This window comes from Callorhinus ursinus, unplaced genomic scaffold (assembly GCF_003265705.2).
Source record: "Callorhinus ursinus isolate GAN/ISIS: 27379988/994484 unplaced genomic scaffold, GSC_fseal_2.0 scaffold8, whole genome shotgun sequence".
Lineage (NCBI taxonomy): Eukaryota > Metazoa > Chordata > Mammalia > Carnivora > Otariidae > Callorhinus > Callorhinus ursinus.
This window is the reverse complement of record NW_027397070.1, coordinates 42,299,086-42,317,005: the sequence shown is the minus strand read 5'-3', so window position 1 is coordinate 42,317,005 and position 17,920 is coordinate 42,299,086. Positions and strand designations below refer to the sequence as shown.

At 44.8% G+C, this 17,920-nt stretch overlaps 1 protein-coding gene and 1 non-coding gene across 7 annotated transcripts in view; one reads left to right on the top strand and one right to left on the bottom strand.

Annotated features, from left to right (window-relative positions):
* The window catches only part of SUSD6 (sushi domain containing 6), a 93,860-nt gene that overhangs the window by 45,408 nt on the left and 30,532 nt on the right, over positions 1–17,920 (bottom strand). For 2 of the 6 annotated variants that reach the window (XM_025869793.2, XM_025869794.2), the window contains exon 2: positions 5,321–5,525. In XM_025869793.2, coding sequence (XP_025725578.1) covers positions 5,321–5,441 — 121 coding nt within the window. In that variant the 5' untranslated portion in view covers positions 5,442–5,525. Of the gene's footprint in view, positions 1–5,320; positions 5,526–5,805; positions 5,825–17,122; positions 17,230–17,920 lie in introns of those variants that run through there. The other 4 variants (XM_073895422.1, XM_025869795.2, XM_073895421.1 and 1 more) reach the window with 4 other exon arrangements.
* LOC112822793 (U6 spliceosomal RNA) lies at positions 16,123–16,229 on the top strand. Its single transcript, XR_003207785.1, has one exon. It is a non-coding gene; the product is annotated as a U6 spliceosomal RNA (small nuclear RNA).

Below are 17,920 nucleotides of genomic sequence, written 5' to 3'. Positions count from 1 at the left end.
TATATGCATCAGCTTCCTGCCTGTCCTCTCCTCTCAGCTCACTGTACAGTATCTCTGACCCCAGGTCCCTTCAGAGATGGCAAGGTGAGCCAGGGCCACCCCCAACATCTCCCAGCCACAGCAAAGTCAAGGGCCAAAGCCACATCATACCCCTGAGAGCCATGTTCTCAACATTTTCCATCTTCGATGAACACTAACTGCCAGACTTTCTCACTCTGCTGCATAGAAATGTAGATGGCTGCTTTCCCTGCTATTTTAAAATTGCTTTAGGTGCTTGTGTGATGTTTAACATGGCCTACAGTGTCATGGAAACACTTTAAGGGGGAAAAAAATCAGAAACAGGGGCACCTAGGTGGCTCAGTGGATTAAACGTCTGCCTCTGGCTCGGGTCATGATCCCAGGATCCTGGGATCAAGCCCCACATCCGGCTCCTTGCTCAGCGGGAAGTGTGCTTCTCCCTCTCCCTCTGCTCCTCCCCCTCACTCGTGTGCTCTCTCTCTCTCTCTCAAAATAAAATCTTAAAAAAAAATCAGAAACAAATAAAATACAGAGTTTTTTTTTTTCAGTAAATATCCTCAGGAAAGGGAGAGAATGAACATCAAAAGCTTTTTACATGAGTCAGCAAGTGGCCGGGTTGAGACCATCACACTATGCAAACATGACCTTTCTGGAAAGCAAAGGGGTTTGCAGAAGTAACCAATCCTTCCTCAACTGGTCAAGTCAGACACCTGGTCCCACTTCCTTATCCTCAACAGAAAAAATGACTTTGCATCTTTAGTTTTGTTTTTTTAAAGACAGCAAAGATGTCATCTGCATAAAAATTCCTGCCCAGCATGACTCAACAGTGGGTCATGCACCAACTCTGTTGTCATTATATGGGAATTACACCGCACATTTTATATGCCAAGTGCCCTCCAATCATTTTTATTAGTCTACACAACACCAACCTCACATCCTTAAGGACTTTGTTTCCGTTTTGAAGGAGACACAAAGAGGTCAAGTGATCTGCCTAAGGTTATAAAGCATGTTTCTTTTCTTTTGTTCTTTTCCTTTTCTTTTTTAATAAAGCAAGTTTCTTAAGATCATAGGTAAAGGCGCCTAGGTAGTTCAGCCAGTTAGGCGTCTGCCTTCAGCTCAGGTCATGATCCCAGGGTCTGGGATGGAGCCCCACACTGGGCTCCCTGCTCAGCAGGGAGTCTGCTTTTCCCTCTCCCTCTGACCCTCCTTGCTGCTCATGCTCTCTTTCACAAATAAATAAATATTTTTTAAAAAATCACAGGTAAGGGGCTCCTGGGTGGCTCAGTTGGTTAAGCAACTGCCTTCGGCTCAGGTCATGATCTCAGGGTCCTGGGATCAAGCCCCGCACCGGGCTCCCTGCTTGGCGGGAAGCCTGCTTCTCCCTTTCCCACTCCCCCTGCTTGTGTTCCTTCTCTCACTCTCTCTCTGTCAAATAAATAAATAAAATCTTTAAAATAAATAAATAAATAAATAAATAAATAAATAAATAAATAAATAAAAAATCACAGGTAAAAGGAAGGAGTTGTGAGATCTGGGAGAGGCTGCTACACAGTTGGGACCCTAATTCCTCTCTAGCCCAAGAAGAGAGGCATGCTGGGTACTCCGCACATAGATTTTATCTTTATTTCTGATCTTCTGCCTGCATGGTGTGAACCAGGTGTGAAGATAAGATATGCTTCTTATTGCCACGCCCCAAAAGGAAAACCTTCAATAATTTTCTCCATCTCTGTTTAAGGAATGACCAAGAGGGAAGCTGGACCTACTGCCTCTTGAAACCAAGATGGAAAACTAAACCTCGATCATGGCACAACTCTGCACCAGAACTCTCTAGTGCCTGTTCCTACATGATTATTTTCTTCTACACCTGAGCAATTATTACCAAGACTAAGGGTGACTGTGGTATTTATAACCAGAGACGATACAGATGAATTGCCCCCCTACAAGATGCCCACTTAACTATGTCCAGTGGGATTCTCCCAGTCACAAGTGTGCATGCACACACAAGCACAATCAAGGTCTACTAGGGCCCACTGGGTAACAAAGGCTGTGTATTTTACAAGCATCTCCTTTTAAAATGCTTCTGGAGTGGGTGTTCAGGTGCAGCTACAGGAGTAGGTAATATATGCACCAAGAGGAAAAGGGGACTTTTCCTGAACTGAACTGCCTTTCCTCGACCTCAGAGTATCTGCAAGTCTTGGTTTCTTGGCAAGCCTGTCTCGCAAGCTGCTTATGGCAGGCACAGCCATACAGGTGTGCTCAGGTTTCAGGCCAAGGAGTGGGTGCCTCCTTCCCCAAGAAGCCACTTCAGAGAGGGAAACACACACAGCAACGTGGTGCGCTGGATCTAAGTAATGGGACCACCCCTTCCCCTGCCTGCATCCTACTCTGTGCCAGCACACGTTTTAGAGGGAGTAGAAAAGACTTGGCGGGGGGGGGGGGGGGTGAGGGTTGCAGGGGAGGGAGGATTCTGTACAGATGGGGGAGGGGAAAAAAACTACAGAGCCAACTTTTCCATCCTGCTCTGAGCCCACACTAAAGACATACATTTTTCCACACTGGAGAATAATAATCCCTTTATCCAGCCAGTCTGAAACCATCAGTCCCTGATAATTGAATTCAGACCTTGGATGGAAAGTTGGGAAGGTGTGGGTAGTTGGAAAATAGGGTGGGAGATTGGGGGGAGGCAGGGGTGGAGCCCATAAAAAAGGAGGGTGGCAGTAGGTGGAATGGCTTAATGAAGCTAAAGAGGCTAAAGACTTCAGAAACCAAAGGCAGATGTTCTGCCCTAATACTGCCAGGTCACACAATGGGACAGCTTCCCTAGTGGAGCCTGGGAAAAAGGCGGTCTTGGTAGTGTAGCAGGCACTAAGCCAGGTCCTGGTCCTGGCCCTAGGATCTAGGTAAGTACATGACCTCTAAAATCCTCATTCCATTCATGCACATACTTATTGAGCACCATTTGTTCTGGGCTAGGGGTAGGGTGGCAAACCTCTTGTATAAAGGGCCAAATGTTTTAAAGTCTAAATATTTTAGGCTCTGGGGGCAACAGTCTATGTCACAACTACCCAACACTGCCACTCTAACACAAACACAACCACAGACAAAATATATATGAATGAACAGTGCTATGTTCCAATAAAACTTTATTTATGGACACTGAAACGTGAACTTACAATTTTAATGTATCATGAAATATTTTGATCTTTTTTCTGATCATTTAAAAATATAAAGCCATTCTTGGCTCACGGGCCATACAGGGAGGATTTGGTCCGGGGACTGTAGCTTGCCAACTTCTGCTCTAGAGATACAGTGGTGAACAAGACGGGGTCTTGACATCCTATGGCTCTGTGACTACCACTTCTAGAGACCCCCTCTGGCTGTGGCTCCAAGCCCTGTGAACATAGCCCTGCTTCACCTGGTTGTACGTTGGTGGATTCTGGCCTTCTTTTCCTTTGGAACTTCAAACAGCCACAATGCCCACACTGTGAGGTCCCGATCATTAATGGCCTCCTTGGCTATGCTAGGAGCTCCTCACAGCCAAAGAGGTCTTAGGCTTTATGGGAAAGGTTTAAGTGTCAGAACAGGGTGAAGAGGAGACAGTAGAAGAGGAAATCTGTATGTGGGTGGTGGAGAAGGCTACAATGCAAAAACAAGTGCATAACTATTTCTTCCAGCAGTTCATTGCACCACTATCTGTATGTGTTGGGTAAGTGGGTGGTGGGAGTTGACAGAGAATGAGAGAGAGCACTGAGCTAGGGGGACTCTATACACCGCAATATACCACACTGCCCCCATCCTTCAAGATCCCTCTCCAGGGAACGCTGTCCAAAGAAAATTGCCACCTTATATATCTAATGAAGTCCGGTAGGGGCTGCATTACTGTTGAGTTCAATCATAATAGCTGAAGGGTAAATGTGGCTCAGTCCGACTCTTGATTTCAGCTCAGGTTGTGATCTCAGGGTTGTGGGATCGGGTCCCGCACTGGGCTCCCCACTCAGCACAGAGTCTGCTTGTCCCTGTCCCTCTGCTCTGTCCCCACTTGTGTGCGTGCATGCTCTCTCTCTCAAATAAATACATACATAAAATCTTTTTAAAAAATCATAATCAGGGACGCCTGGGTGGCTCAGTTGTTAAGCGTCTGCCTTCGGCTCAGGTCATGATCTCAGGGTCCTGGGATCGAGTCCCACATCGGGCTCCCTGCTCAGCAAGGAGCCTGCTTCACCCTCTCCCACTCCCCCTGCTTGTGCTTTCTCTCTCTCTCCCTAATAAATAAATAAAATCTTAAAAAAAAAAATTTTTTTTTAAATCATAATCAGTTGAGACCCCTACTGGTGCTCACAGATACAAAGGCTCTATAGAGGTTCTCTAGCATCACCCAGAGGCCTACAGTACACACCCAAATATGCCCCGTCCAAAAGAACACCAGGTCTAGAGGACCACATGAAGAGAACCTAGAAGGGTCTTCAGAGCACTGTGGAAGGCAATAAGGATCATACAAACTCAAAAAGGCTCACGGTTGCATTTCTAGCTTCTGCTAGGGCTCTTGCAGCTCACCAGCTTCAATCAGAAAGTCCTTAGAGTCATGAAAATACAGACGGAGGGAACTGGATATGACCTTAAAGGTATCCAGGTCAACCCCTTCATTTGATAAATGGAGAAACTGAGCCATGGAATGGCTAACTGGCTTGCCCAAGATCACGAAGTTTAGAGTGTCAGTGACCAGGTCCTGCTTTCACTAAATCACAAGACCTCAACTCTACTTGTTCTGAGAGAAACATAAAAAGACAAGGAACAAACAATAAAAAGCTAACAATCATGAAGCACCTATTGTGTTAGACAATCTTCAGAACCACCCTCCCAGGTAGGTACTAGTATTATCTCATTCTGTGGCTGGGGAAATTAAGGCTTACAGAAATGAGATTTCCTCAGGTCCCAGAGCCAGCAACAGCAGCACTGGACTCAGAACACGGGCAGTCTGATTCCCAAACCTGCACCCTTGCTGCCTATCATGTTCTGAACCCTACAGCTCTATCCTACCTGGTGACTCCAGCTGTGGGGAGAGGGCCGATAACGTCATCCCCAGTATGTTCATACACACCCCTCCCTCCAGCTGGCTCAGGAGGCCCCTTACTGCCACACCCCCAGGACTGGCCCCCCGCTATTCCACAGCACAAAAGCCCACCACCCCTCTCTGCTCTCATTGCAACTGGCCGCTAGATGGGAGAGTCCCCTATCCCGGCTTTGGGATTAACAATGGTACAAGTCTTTTCCCTCCCCCACACAGAGGCAGGCCCGAACCCACCTGAGGCAAGGCTGTCTCCAAGGAGGGTGCTTAGGATCACCAGTGGAAGGAACACTCCATGTCCCGCGGAGGCCACGGCCAACGCTGCAGTGCTCTTTGGTGCTATCCTGCCATGGCACATCTTTTATCCGTCCAAGTTATTTTAAAAAGAAAAAATTTAAAAGCCAGAAGTAAGAATTCTAAAGTCAGCCACGGGTAGATTTACCTATAAAAAAAAAAACAGGACAACAAAAAAACAAAGACATAAGTGAAAACTTCAGCCATAAGTTTGTTGCAAGTAGGCACTTTGGTAAGGAAGCTATAATCACATACAAAGTTGAAAGAATTCTAGTAAATGAATTCCTGCTGCCAAGAAAGGACAGGCACGTAAGTGGCTTTTCAACGTGTATCTGGGGAAATGCCGAGGCCTGCAGCAAGCTGCCATCAGCGTCCACATCCAGGAGCCAGATCCTTGCAACAGGGCAAGGAGACAAGCGCAGGCTCACCTGGAGATCTGTCAGGCACCACAGAGCTTTCAGAAGCTGCCCAGGCTCTGCCCCACCACCTCCAAGCCTCGAACAGAGAGCAGGAGAGAGGCAGCTGTTGACAGAGTACTACACCCCTGAGTCAGGCTTTGCCTTGGCCACTTGGACTCAGAGCGAGTTCAACCGACCAAAGGAAAAAAAAATAGGGAACACGTGTCTTAAAGGGAGAAATACACCGCCTAGAGAAGGAATGCAGCAGCGGGAGCCAAGGGCCCATGGCTAGGCTTGCTCAACTGCCAGAGGCTGGATGAGCCCCTGAGGATGTGACACTGACTGCACAGCCATGAATCTCAAAAATGGACCAATTAATCCAGGCTCACCTGACACACCTGTGACCCCAGAGGCTACACTTGTTGACGGTACCTGACACCGACTAGGGGGAGGACGGACTGTAATTGTTAACTGCCCCCCCCCCCCCCCCCCCCCCCCCACCGCCCCTAGTTCAGACTATGACTTCAGACGACTAGGAACCAGTCTTTAAAAAAAAAAAATCGGGGTCAAGACTTTTAGGGATTATTTTCTACATGCCTTCAGAGAAGTTGAAAATACATTTTGATATAGGCCTATTATATTTTGGTTAACTCATTTGATTTCATTTATCCTTGTTTATAACAGGTATTCAAATAAGATTACAGTCCCTTTTTAAATTCCATACACACACCTCCTTCTCCATTAATAAGGCTTTATGTAAATAGATAAGGGAGCCTGCCATCGACAACGCTAATAAAGGGTGCCCCTTCGATTCTGCCAGAGGTATTAACCAGCCCTGCCTTCCATCTGTGTCTGAAGGCTTGACTCAGGCCTGCATCCCCTGCTAAAGAGAGTGACTGCAAACAGCAACATGAGTTGTCTCAGTATGAAGGAAAAGCAGCTATGAAGGTCTTCAATGAGCATGAGCCAGGGGTTCAAGAACAGAGCTAACCTTACTCACTACCCCCAAAGAGCTGTGACTATAGTAGTCTTCTGTCCACAGCTCTTACCCAGGCTCCAACTTGAGCCTTTAAAGCTCTAGAAAAGGGATGGTTCCTGAAGAGGTCTGGGGGTAGATTCTATAAGTGACCCAAAATAGTACACAAAACTGTGTGTGTGTAAATATGTGGAATGTGTATATATTTATGTAGTTAAGAACAGTCGAGTTAGAATGCCAAAATTCAAATCTGTTTCCTCCATTATGACCATGTGACCAAATAATTCTCTTAGCCTCAGCTTCCTCATTTGTAAAATGGGAACAATAACCATATGTCTTCATAGGTTTGATGTAAAGATCAGGATCAGACAACACTTGGCAGTGCCTGGCACTTTGCAAGTCCTCAGTAAACACGGCCTGCTATTGCTGTTGTCATTATTAATAAGGCCTGAGCTTAATAAGACCTTAGAGGTCATTAGGCTTCACCTCCTCCTTCGATAGATGCCAAAACCAAGGTCAGAAGAGGTTAAAGAATATGCCCAGTTAGCAACAGGCCCTTTGGTGCTGCCATTTTGGATTCATTCACAGCAGGTAGCTCTACCAGATAGTCATCATCCCCTCAAGGCAACAAACAGTGGATCACTGAGCATAATACCTGGTTGTGCCACATCACAGCACGTGCACAACAAATATTTCTGCAGTGAATGGATGAGGCTGGATCAGAATGGTGCCTACATGTTCTGTGCACAAGTGAAGGTAATCAGGAAAGACTACCCAGAGGAGATGATGCTGACTGCTAGTGCATATGTTTAGTGAAAAAGGAGGAAAAAAAGAAGGTACCAAATAACAAGTGGAACAGAATAATGGGAGCACAGCACTCTTGGCAGAAGCAGAGTTATGGGCTAAGCTAAGGAATTTAAACTTTACAGTGAAAACTATGTAGAGCTTACAGGATTATAAACAGAGAAGTTACAAGACCAAATTCATTTAGGAAGATCACTCTGGCAAGGATTTTGGAGGCGGAGCAGGGGGGCACCAAGTGGTAAAGATCTTAAATTTAGTATTTTATAATTAATGTGGAGCTCTTTCAGATACATCTGTCTCCAAAATGCACACATTCTCTAACCTATCAGTTCTGCTTTTAGAACCTGTCCTCAAAAATCACATGAGCAATGATACAGATGTGAGATAGTAAGACAGTCACTGCATGCTTTGTACTGGACAAGGATTGAAGTGACACAAGTTAAACGAGGTGTCATACACACATGTAATGGAATACTATGCCCTGGTTTGAAGAGAACAAGGCAGGTCAGTCTGTACTCATATATGGAATGACTTCCAAAATTAGCACGTGAAGAAAACCATTTGTGAGTACGCATGTATTTTTAAAGGGGATACACATACACACACCCTGTATGCCCGGAAAAATCTCTGGAATGATGCACAAGAATCAGTACCTAACGACTGCCTTCAGGGAGGAGAAGTGAGTGGTTAACAGGAAAAGAACTCAATTTTCACTGTATGTGCTCCCCTTTAATCTCCTTAAGCCTTGTATCTTGTGCATGTATTACCTATTCAAATAGATAAAATTAATGTAGCAAGGTTTTCTTACAGAACGCCTGTCTCCTCCCTCAACAAACTGATTGACATTCAAATAAACCTGATTGCTTCTCCTGCCCGGAATACAGTCACTTTCAGGGCTCAGCAAAGGGTCATCTCCTGGAGGAATTCTTTTCTGACACTTCACGCCAGGCCCACCTCCAGTAGGACTAAGAAGGGATTTTTACTCCCAAAGTGTCTTGAGCACCCTGCCATGACTATACCTCTCTAACAGGTTAATACATCTACATGTTTATCTGTCTCACCTCACCAGACTCAACGTTCCTTAAAGTCAGGGACTCTGAATTACTTAACAGAAAAGACAGAGAACAAATGCTTGCCAAACTCATGAATACTGTGGGGAGGAACCAATATAGTATTAGGAAGAAAATGCACACATATGACCTCCTGTTTTGTTTTAAAGAAACAACTGCTGACTCCTCCCTTACTGCTTAAGCTGCTACCTGGGCCAAAGGACCAACAATTCCACCATGAAGCCCAAGAACTGATCAAGTGCAGAACAGATGGGGGTAATGAGGATGGGAACTCTGCAAAGAAGAAAGATGAATAGAGGGTAGCCAGTGGAGTGTTTACATGCAAGGCTAGGCCAAGAGTTAGTGCTTCAGAAGTAATACGGGGATAAGGGAAGCCCTACAACCCCAGGGTATTGCTCAGAATGGGAGAACCCAGCTACTGTGGAGAAAGGGTCACCTATATACATCTCATCATTTTAAGAAGGGATCTGCTTTGAACACAGAATTAAAAAAATAAAATAAAATCTGTTCCTGAATTGTGAGTTTAGACCAAGTGAAAAGAAAAACACTTCAGAACAAATTAACTAGATATTCATTACCCCTAGAGAAACACACAAAAACTTGAAGAAGAAAGAGAAGATGGAGGAGGAGGAGGAGGAGGAGGAGAATCCATTTCACTTTAGTATCCCTTTGGTACCTTTCTTCCCCAGACGGAAAGTAGATGCTGGGTGTTAGAGGTTGAGGGAGGAAGGAATACGGAGTTCATGCTTAATGAGAACAGAGTTTCGGTTTTGCCAGATGAAGAGTTCTGGAGATGGATGGATCGTGGTGACGGTTGTACAACAATGTGAATGTACTTAATGTCACTGAACTGCACACTTAAAACTGGTTAAGATGACCAATTTCATTTTACCACAAAAAATTTTGGGAAAAAATTGTGATTAAAGAGGAGCCTGGAACTAAGCCTCATGTTCAAAGCTGGCACTCATCCACCCTCACAAGGCATGTAACATTTAAACTTACGAGGTAAGACGAGAGGAAGTGGGGCTGCAAGTCAGTCCCCTCTCTGCCACCAAACAACTGGCTGGTCATGAAGGCTCCCTGGCTTCCATTTCCACATCTAAAAAAAGGCTCGAAGTTCTCTGTCAGCTAGAGAATTCACCACAACATCCAAGCTTCTCTGCGTATAACACATCTCTTCCCCTCTAAAATATGGGGACAGGAGGAGTCGTGGAAAATCTACATTCATCCTTCTGATATTCTTTCTTGGGACTGGTGCTGCTGCCCCAAGAGTATGTGGTAAAAAGAGACCCCACGAGCTAGAATGTCAAGCCCTCAAGGTCAGCATCTGGTCTCTCCCACCTCTGTGAACTCAGAACATTAAAAGCTAGATGACTGTGCTCTGCTGAACATCATGAACGCTCATTTCCTTCAGAATAATCCTCTATGAGGATCCATGGCTCTGATTTTGGGGAAGCCACTTACCTCACCTCTGCCTCTATAACCTTACCTATAAAATGGGGCTGTTGCTTGCTTTAACTATCTCCCTACTCTCTAGTGAGGCTCAAAAAGGACAAAATACAAAGGACAGCTCTGTAAACCGGCAAGACTTGGGTCCTTCTATCTACAGTCTTGGCCTAGGAGCCAAGGGCTATCTGAGAAACTGCCCATAAAAAAAATGATGATGAAAACATGACAGGATTCTGGAGTAAAGGGTAACCTGTAACACGAGCCCAAAGTCCACATGGTTTGCTTGCTTATTGTTGCCACAGATGCTTCCAGGTTAACCAAAGAGCCTGAGAAGATTAAGGGAGTCACCTTCAAAAATGGCTCACAGCCTAGGGAAGCAGCAGCAGCAGGTGAGGCCAGCCATGAAACAGCCAGGGCACCCTGCCCCTGAGACAGCTCAGGGCCCAGATCTCCTCAGCCCATGTGCCTGGTTGCCTTGGGGCCTACCCCTGTGGAGAATGTCACGGTCCTGTGGGAGTAGCAGGGTCATGTTACACTCTACTGAGCTCTCTCCTCTGTGGAGACAAGAGTCCTGACTCTGTCAAACTTGGCTCCCAGGTACAAAGTGGGTTTCTCTACAGTTCTATGAGATCAGCCTCAGTCTACATGTAATTTTCAGGACAGATTATTTCCTAAACCATGACCCATCTCTCCGTTAGTTAAGAGAGGGAACTGGATGGGTAAAACCAACATAAATCCTTTTCTTGCTTCAGACCTAGTCCAGAAAGGGGATGGTGGTAGTGGAGAGTCTAGAACAAGAAAGTCTGCTCCTCTGATTATCCATCTTCACCAACCCCAATGCTGTTATGTGAGGGGGAAGACAGCAGTTTGTGAAACGTGACCAGAATTTAACCAGTTAATTACCTTTCGGAGTGTAAAGATAAGAAGTCCTAACTGTGAAGTCCGAAGTCCCCCAGAGGGTGTGATAAGAGAAGTGGCTACCTTGCCAGGAAGGCCTCCCTTACTGCTCCCTTTCTTCCCTTCCACGTCTCCTCCACTTCCCTCCTACTCACCCGGAAACAGCTGGGCCACAGCAGCAAAAGCTATCTAAACGGCAATCAGATCTTAATGCCTCCCACTCTTCCCTCCAAAATGAAAAAATGAAGTTACTTCTAGATGTCTTCAGTTTCCTTTGTTCTCCCCCGTGACTCCTTCCAATCTTGTTAACCTTTCTATCTTCCCCTTTCTTTTGTGCCACTAACATGTGAGGGCTTCAACAGGCACAAAACTCTTCTACTGGACTTGGAGATCCCTGACAGCCAGAATGTTACCTTATCCATTTCCTTTTTATCTCCAGCTCCAAAGCCCAAAAGACACAAAGTCAAACTCTTGTTAAAACTCACCTCCTAGAAATCCCAAAATAACCCTCAGCTTTCCTCATAAGCCACCTAAGCCGGAGTAGGGTAGATGTTAGAGGTTGGTTGGTTGGTTTTTAATTGCTTTGATAGTCTTTGTATCTTTGGTTTCCCCAGAACTGCTCCCCACATCCTCCTGTTGTCACACTTTACCCCTACCATACTCCTCGGGCTTCAGACAGCAGATCAGCAGACACACTACCCCAGCCCCACCCCTAAGCCTCTCTTTTAACAGTCTCCAACATCTCTTCTAAAACCTACCAGCAGGAGGACTGCAGCATGGACCTAAATGCACAGGACAGCTCTAAGTCCCGGCTCCACCAACCCACAGTGGACTGACCTCAGGCAAGTAAATTATTCTTCCTGGTCCTCAGGGGCTGGGCCTGGATGATCCCCAAATGCCCTTTCAGTTCTAAGGAATCTGGAATGTCTTCTAGGGAATAGGAGGGGCCCAGAAATATTTCCTCTGAAAACATAAGTCGACAAAAGTTCTAACTGGAAGGAAGAAATGTTAAATCCATCCTCTTCGTTCTGCATGAGCAGTCCTCTCCCCCTTCACCTCCCAAGACCCATCTCAGCATCCATCTCCCTCTGCACTGCAGCAAACTCAGGAAGCTCCACTTCCCCATTCAGAGCTTAATCAATCCATCAGCACATTTGTATAGGCCATCCATACACAGTGTTCCTAAAGTGCTTTCCAAAAATAACAAACTTCTAACAAAAAAAACCCCAGCCTCTGTCCGGGTGCGCGCACACGCGCACGCAGGCACACAGATCACTGCAGAGCTGTAGGAGCCCAGAAAGAAAAGCCTCAAGAGAGGAGAGAAGAACAAAACAACACAGACTCAAGACTGGACAGAAAAAAAGGAGAATGAAGGCAGAGTAGCTGGGAGCAGGAACTTGGCTCAGGCCGTAAATTTCCAACCCTGAAGGCAGGAAACCACTTCTTCTCCAGTCCCAGCTTCACCAATGACTGATGGGCTGAACTAGGACAAATCACACCGCCTCCCTGTGCCTCTGTTTCCTCATCAGTAAAATGAAACAGTTCAACTAAAGGTTTCTCAGGGAGGCTGGGATCGTGGAAAGATTCTAGCAGACTGGGCCAAAATCTCTGCTCTCCTTGGATAATATTAGTTAGGTAGTCCAGAGCAAATTATTTTCAGTTCCCATCTACAAACTGGATACCCACACTTCATTGGGTTGTTGTGAGGTGGAAATGAGATAAACGTGAAGGATACAGGATGGCGTATGGGACAGTGGGCACTCAAATTAATGTTGGCTAAGGCCCCTTCCTGCTCTAAAAGGCTGTAATTGAGCACCCACCGGATTCCCGAAGGGCACTGTTTCAGCTGGGCTAGAAACGTATGCCCTAAACTAGGCTCAAAACACAGTCAGTGAACCTCCAAGGTTCTCCCCCATGACGTTCTAAAGATATATTTTTAAAGGAACTTAGCATTCCCTCCCCCCAAATTAAATAATTATATATGTGACTACACTAAGGCAATACTTGTGTCCAGGAGGACCTAGGAGGTTTTCCAGTCTGAACGTGTTGTAGGGAAGGATGAGGCACAGAGCTTACGTGTTTGTTACATATATGTGTACACACACACACACACACACACTCATTACCTCATTAGGTGCCATTACCCCCATTTCACAGATAAATCAAATCCAAGGGGCCGAAATCTATTCTCCTCCTGTTTTCCCACTGCAAAGGGCTTCCTGATCTTCTGTTTTCCAAATACAAGGTCAAGTTTAGTTGCATCTCTTCTGAGAAAACTCCTCAACTCAGCCCACAAGCATGGAAGGCCCTTCTGAACCCAAAGCATTACTGCCTGGACCATGAATGGGACAACCAATCATATCCCTCCCTAGGGCCTGCTCACAGTTACTTAACTGTTATATGCTGCATTTACTGCAGGTAGTAAATTCCTGCAGAGACCACCAACTCTGCCTCGTTCTATGCCCCAAAGTGCTCGACATTTACTTGTTCACTGAAGGGGAAAAAGAGATAAACCCAAAAGACATAATTTGTGTAGGAAATACAAGAAAGCAAAGTCACAGCAGACATAAAACAGGAGAGGAAAGGGGCATAAATCCTGAAGTAAGGGCCAGGTAGCAAAACACGTGCTTGGCAGAAGGGGCTATAATTGGCTCCTAGACCCCAGAGATATATCTATGTGTCATCACACCTCTCTGCTTGGTTCTCATCAGAGCTGAGTGGAGCAGGCTTCAATACCCACTGGGCAAATAAAGTCTGAGAAGCTGATTTGCTAAATCTGACTTCTTAGGGCTCTGTGTTTGCTGTGACTATCCTGCAATTCAGCAAATATTTACTGGCTGTCTTCAGTGCAAGGCTTGGGTGATCACAGAGATGAAGTGCGGCACACACATGAATTCCTTACTCTCAAGGAATTCACAGTCTACGTGAGAGGAATTCTATGTTTATATATATAACACCGTGAACGTGTTAGGAGGGTCCAATAAAAGGGTTGTTTGTTTGTTTGTATGAAGTGCTATGAGAATGCAGAGGAGACAGGAACAAAGACTGCGGAGTGGGACTAGGGAGAGGTGCAAGAGAAAGGTTGAACCGGACCTTGAAAATCATGCCCAAACCTAGTGAGCTCTCAGGAGAGATTTGCATGCATAGTGCTAATTACAAAGAAAGAAAAAGAAATGGAGAAAAGCAATTCACCAAAAGGATGGCAGAGAGAAAGGGACAAAAAAAAAAAAAATGGTAATTTTGTCTGCCAGACCCCACTGAATGCTGTGTCTGGTAACGAGAAATAAATATCTATCTATATACCTTCAATCAAGATGTTTAGGTGCTAGGTTTTGGTTTCCAAAATACTCATAGCTGTGCAGGAAACACCTCCTCCATGTCAAAAATAGCAAACCCAAGAGAACAGGCTAATACACTTATATTTACTTTTTACCATCTCTGTGGAGGCTTCCCAAAGGCCCCCAAATGGGATGGTATAAACAGGTCTGTGTCACTTCCTGGTTCTCAGGCCTTCTGCTACATTCCCAGTCAGTCTGGGAAGGCTGCCTATTTAAAAATAAACTTTAAAAAACTCAACCAAACCCCAACTCTAAACCACCCTTTCCTCTACTTCATTCAATTTCACTAAAATTAAGAGGGATTGAGCAAGAAATGAGACACAAATGACCACAAAGAATGAATTCTCAGCTCAAAACAAAAATATATGCTGAATTTGGGGTCAGGAGATCTGGATTCTACTCATGTTCTGCCTCTAACTGGAAAACATGACCTTGAGCAAGCAAGATAATTCATCTTTCTGCACAATAGCTGCTTCAGCATACCTAACTCCAATGCAGTTATCCAATCATTCTGGACCTCAGTTTCCTTATCTATAAAATAGCACCAATAATAGCTATCTCATGGGTAAGTATTATACTGGGAAACGCATACAAAGCACTTAACATAACATCTGACATTTAGTGAGTCATTGAACATGCTAGGTATTCGAATTATCACCACCTATCATTATTACTATCATTATTTTCTGAATATGTAAGGGTTGAGCTAGATGACCACTCCCTTTAGAGCTTCTCTGGCTCTAAAATCCTATGATTTTAAGTCACCATCTCCTTTTTTATTTAAGGGGCTAGACAGAAAGGAAGGAAAATAAACTTGGCAAAACGTGACAGTTACACTTCCTCAGCATTTATGTCACAAACACTAGGATACAATTAGGAAATCCATCAGTGAATAAAAAGGGGCATATTACCCTCCCCAATGGAAATGTCTTCCCTATTCCTGCATTAAACCCACAGCATGTGGCAAGTTCACCCATGACAAACTGCTTCTACTCCCACGAACACCAAGGACAAGGCCCTTTGGGCCAGAACATTCTGACTTCACCCACCTCTTCTTTAACTGTCAGCAGCTCCTTAGAGCAGCCCTAAAAGATAGCACAGTGGCCAATCCAATCCATTCTTTTTTTTTTTTTAAGATTTTATTTATTTATTTGACAGAGAGAGTGCGAGCACAAGCAGGGGGAACAGTAGGCAGAGGGAAAAGCAGGCTCCCCGCTGAGCAAGGAGCCCGACGCAGGACTCCATCCCAGGACTCTGGGATCACGACCTGAGCCAACGGCAGATGCCCAACCAACTGAGCCACCCAGGCGCCCCTAATCCATTCATTTCTAATAATGACTAATCCCTCTACAAAGTGTTCCTGTTTTAAAGAAAAAAGTGGCCTCCCCTTAATATAATATGAATGTGGCCAAAAGCAAATGCCCTTCCCAAAAGTCACAGTGAAACCATGGGTATTCAACTTTATCAAAACCAAAGTGCTAGCTAAACCATAATTAAATTCAGATGAAATTAATAAACTTTTCCTCTTATTTATTCATTTGATGTCCATGATGTGCCAAATGCTGTAGAAGATGCCAAAAACTAACAGGATGGGATGAGTGAAAAAAATAGAGAGTGGTGCCAAGGTTTTTGGCCTAAGTGACAGGGTAAATGGTGAAAGCTACCAAAGGAGAGAAAGAACACAGGTGGACAAGCAGATTTTAGTGAAGAATGTAATCAACTGAGTTCAGGTTATTCTTGAACATGCTGAATTGTAGTTACTTCAAGGATACTCAGATAGAAAGTTCTAGCAGGCAAAATAGAAATGAGTATGGTGCTCACTTTGGCAGCACATATATTAAAACTGGAACAATCCAGAGAAGATTAGCATGGCCCCTGCATAAGAAATGAGTATGAAATTCTGCAGAGCACTTTGAGCTTGGAGTTAGCAGCCTATAAGTGATGGTTGAAATCATGCACAATAGATGGACTCACCTAAGAGAGTTAGAGTGAGAAGAGAAGAAAGTCACGGACAGAATCCTGGGAAGAGCAGTAACTTTTTAAAGGAGCATGTCAAGGAAGGAGAACCCATGAAAGACACTCCAAAAAGTACGAGGAAACCAGGTCCTGTGCATCATAAATGTTAAGGGAGGGAGAGAGACAGTGAAGGAAGATGTAGGGGGAGTTGGTAGTGAAGGTCCAGTAAGATGAAGACTGCTCTGGTCACAAGACCATTAATGACGTAATCAAGAGCAGTTTCATTTGAGTGGTGAGGGTAGATCATATTGATCTTAATATGAATTCAAAGTGAGAAAGTGGACACAATAAAGGCAAAACTATTGGGGGCAGGGGGTTGGAAAAGAAGGGAGAAGAAAGACTGGAGGGCGGCTAGAAGGAATTCGTATCTTATATATAAGCTGTGCCTACTCAGTTAACCCAAGGATTTTAGTTAAGATTCCTGAACTGCCCAGATAGCTTGGAGAGTTGCTCTGAACTGACACTCCCACATGCTGTGGTTGGCCAAACTAGGGAGAAGCTGGGGAGGAATATCAAAAGAGCTACCTGCTTCCTTAGTGTTCAACAGCAACAAAAAACCCTCTCCATCCCATCACCCCTACCCCAAAACTGCTACATCTGTAAGATTCATGAGTGGAAAGAAACAGTCAACCTAGCAGCAGGGCCAGAAGTGACCTTTCCTCGCGTCTCTCAGGCCTTAAGATTCTCCATGAATATGGTTCCACTTCCTGCCATTTTCCTCCTTTCTACTCAAATGTCCACCTATTTTCCTCTGAGGTTCTGGTTCAGGCTCAGGATTCTAGGAGCCTGTTCTTTACCTCCATCTCCTGAAGTTTAAAAGCAGCAGCCCCAATCAGGTATGCACTTAAGCCAAACAAGACACTGTCTTCTGATTCCAAGTGTTCTCCTCCATCTTGCGTAAATTCCAAGAAGCCTCTGAATCTATAACCAAACCATGACTCTTCCTGTCCTCTCCCTCGCAAATTACCCAAACTTCCTGTAAGTTGTCAAGGTTGGACTATGAGGCCCCAAGCAAAAACAAGAAACAGGAACTTGCCTATTGTTCCTTCCCCTTTTGATTAGTCCCACGCCTCTGCCTCCACCTATACCCTCCTCCACCAAGGCCTACAAGCTCCAGTTCTAGCTCCAGTTCTAGCTCTAATCATACTTGGTTCTCCAGATGTGGGGCTCTAAATCAGGACCTGAGAAGAAAGGAATCTAATTCACAACAGATACTCCCTTAAATCTCCAAACACACACTCTAAAAGTTACCTCAAATTAGTCAAAGTTCAGGCAGAGGTACCAAACAAAGAACTTCATAAAGTCCAGGTTACATCCTGGAAGATGGTAAGAGGGATTATGATAAACACAACAGATGAGAAAGAAACATCATAAATTAATGAGGGAATCTGGTATTTCCCTCCAGACAAGGCATCTGGACCCATTCCTCACAAATATCTTTCTTAAGGAACTTACTGACTTCATTCAACACCTATATCAGGCACCTACATATTCTAGACTCTATGAAAGGTACAAGAATGGAGAAAAGCATATACCCTACAAGGGATTACAGTCTACTGGGGGAGATAAGACACATATACAAATAACTACAATAT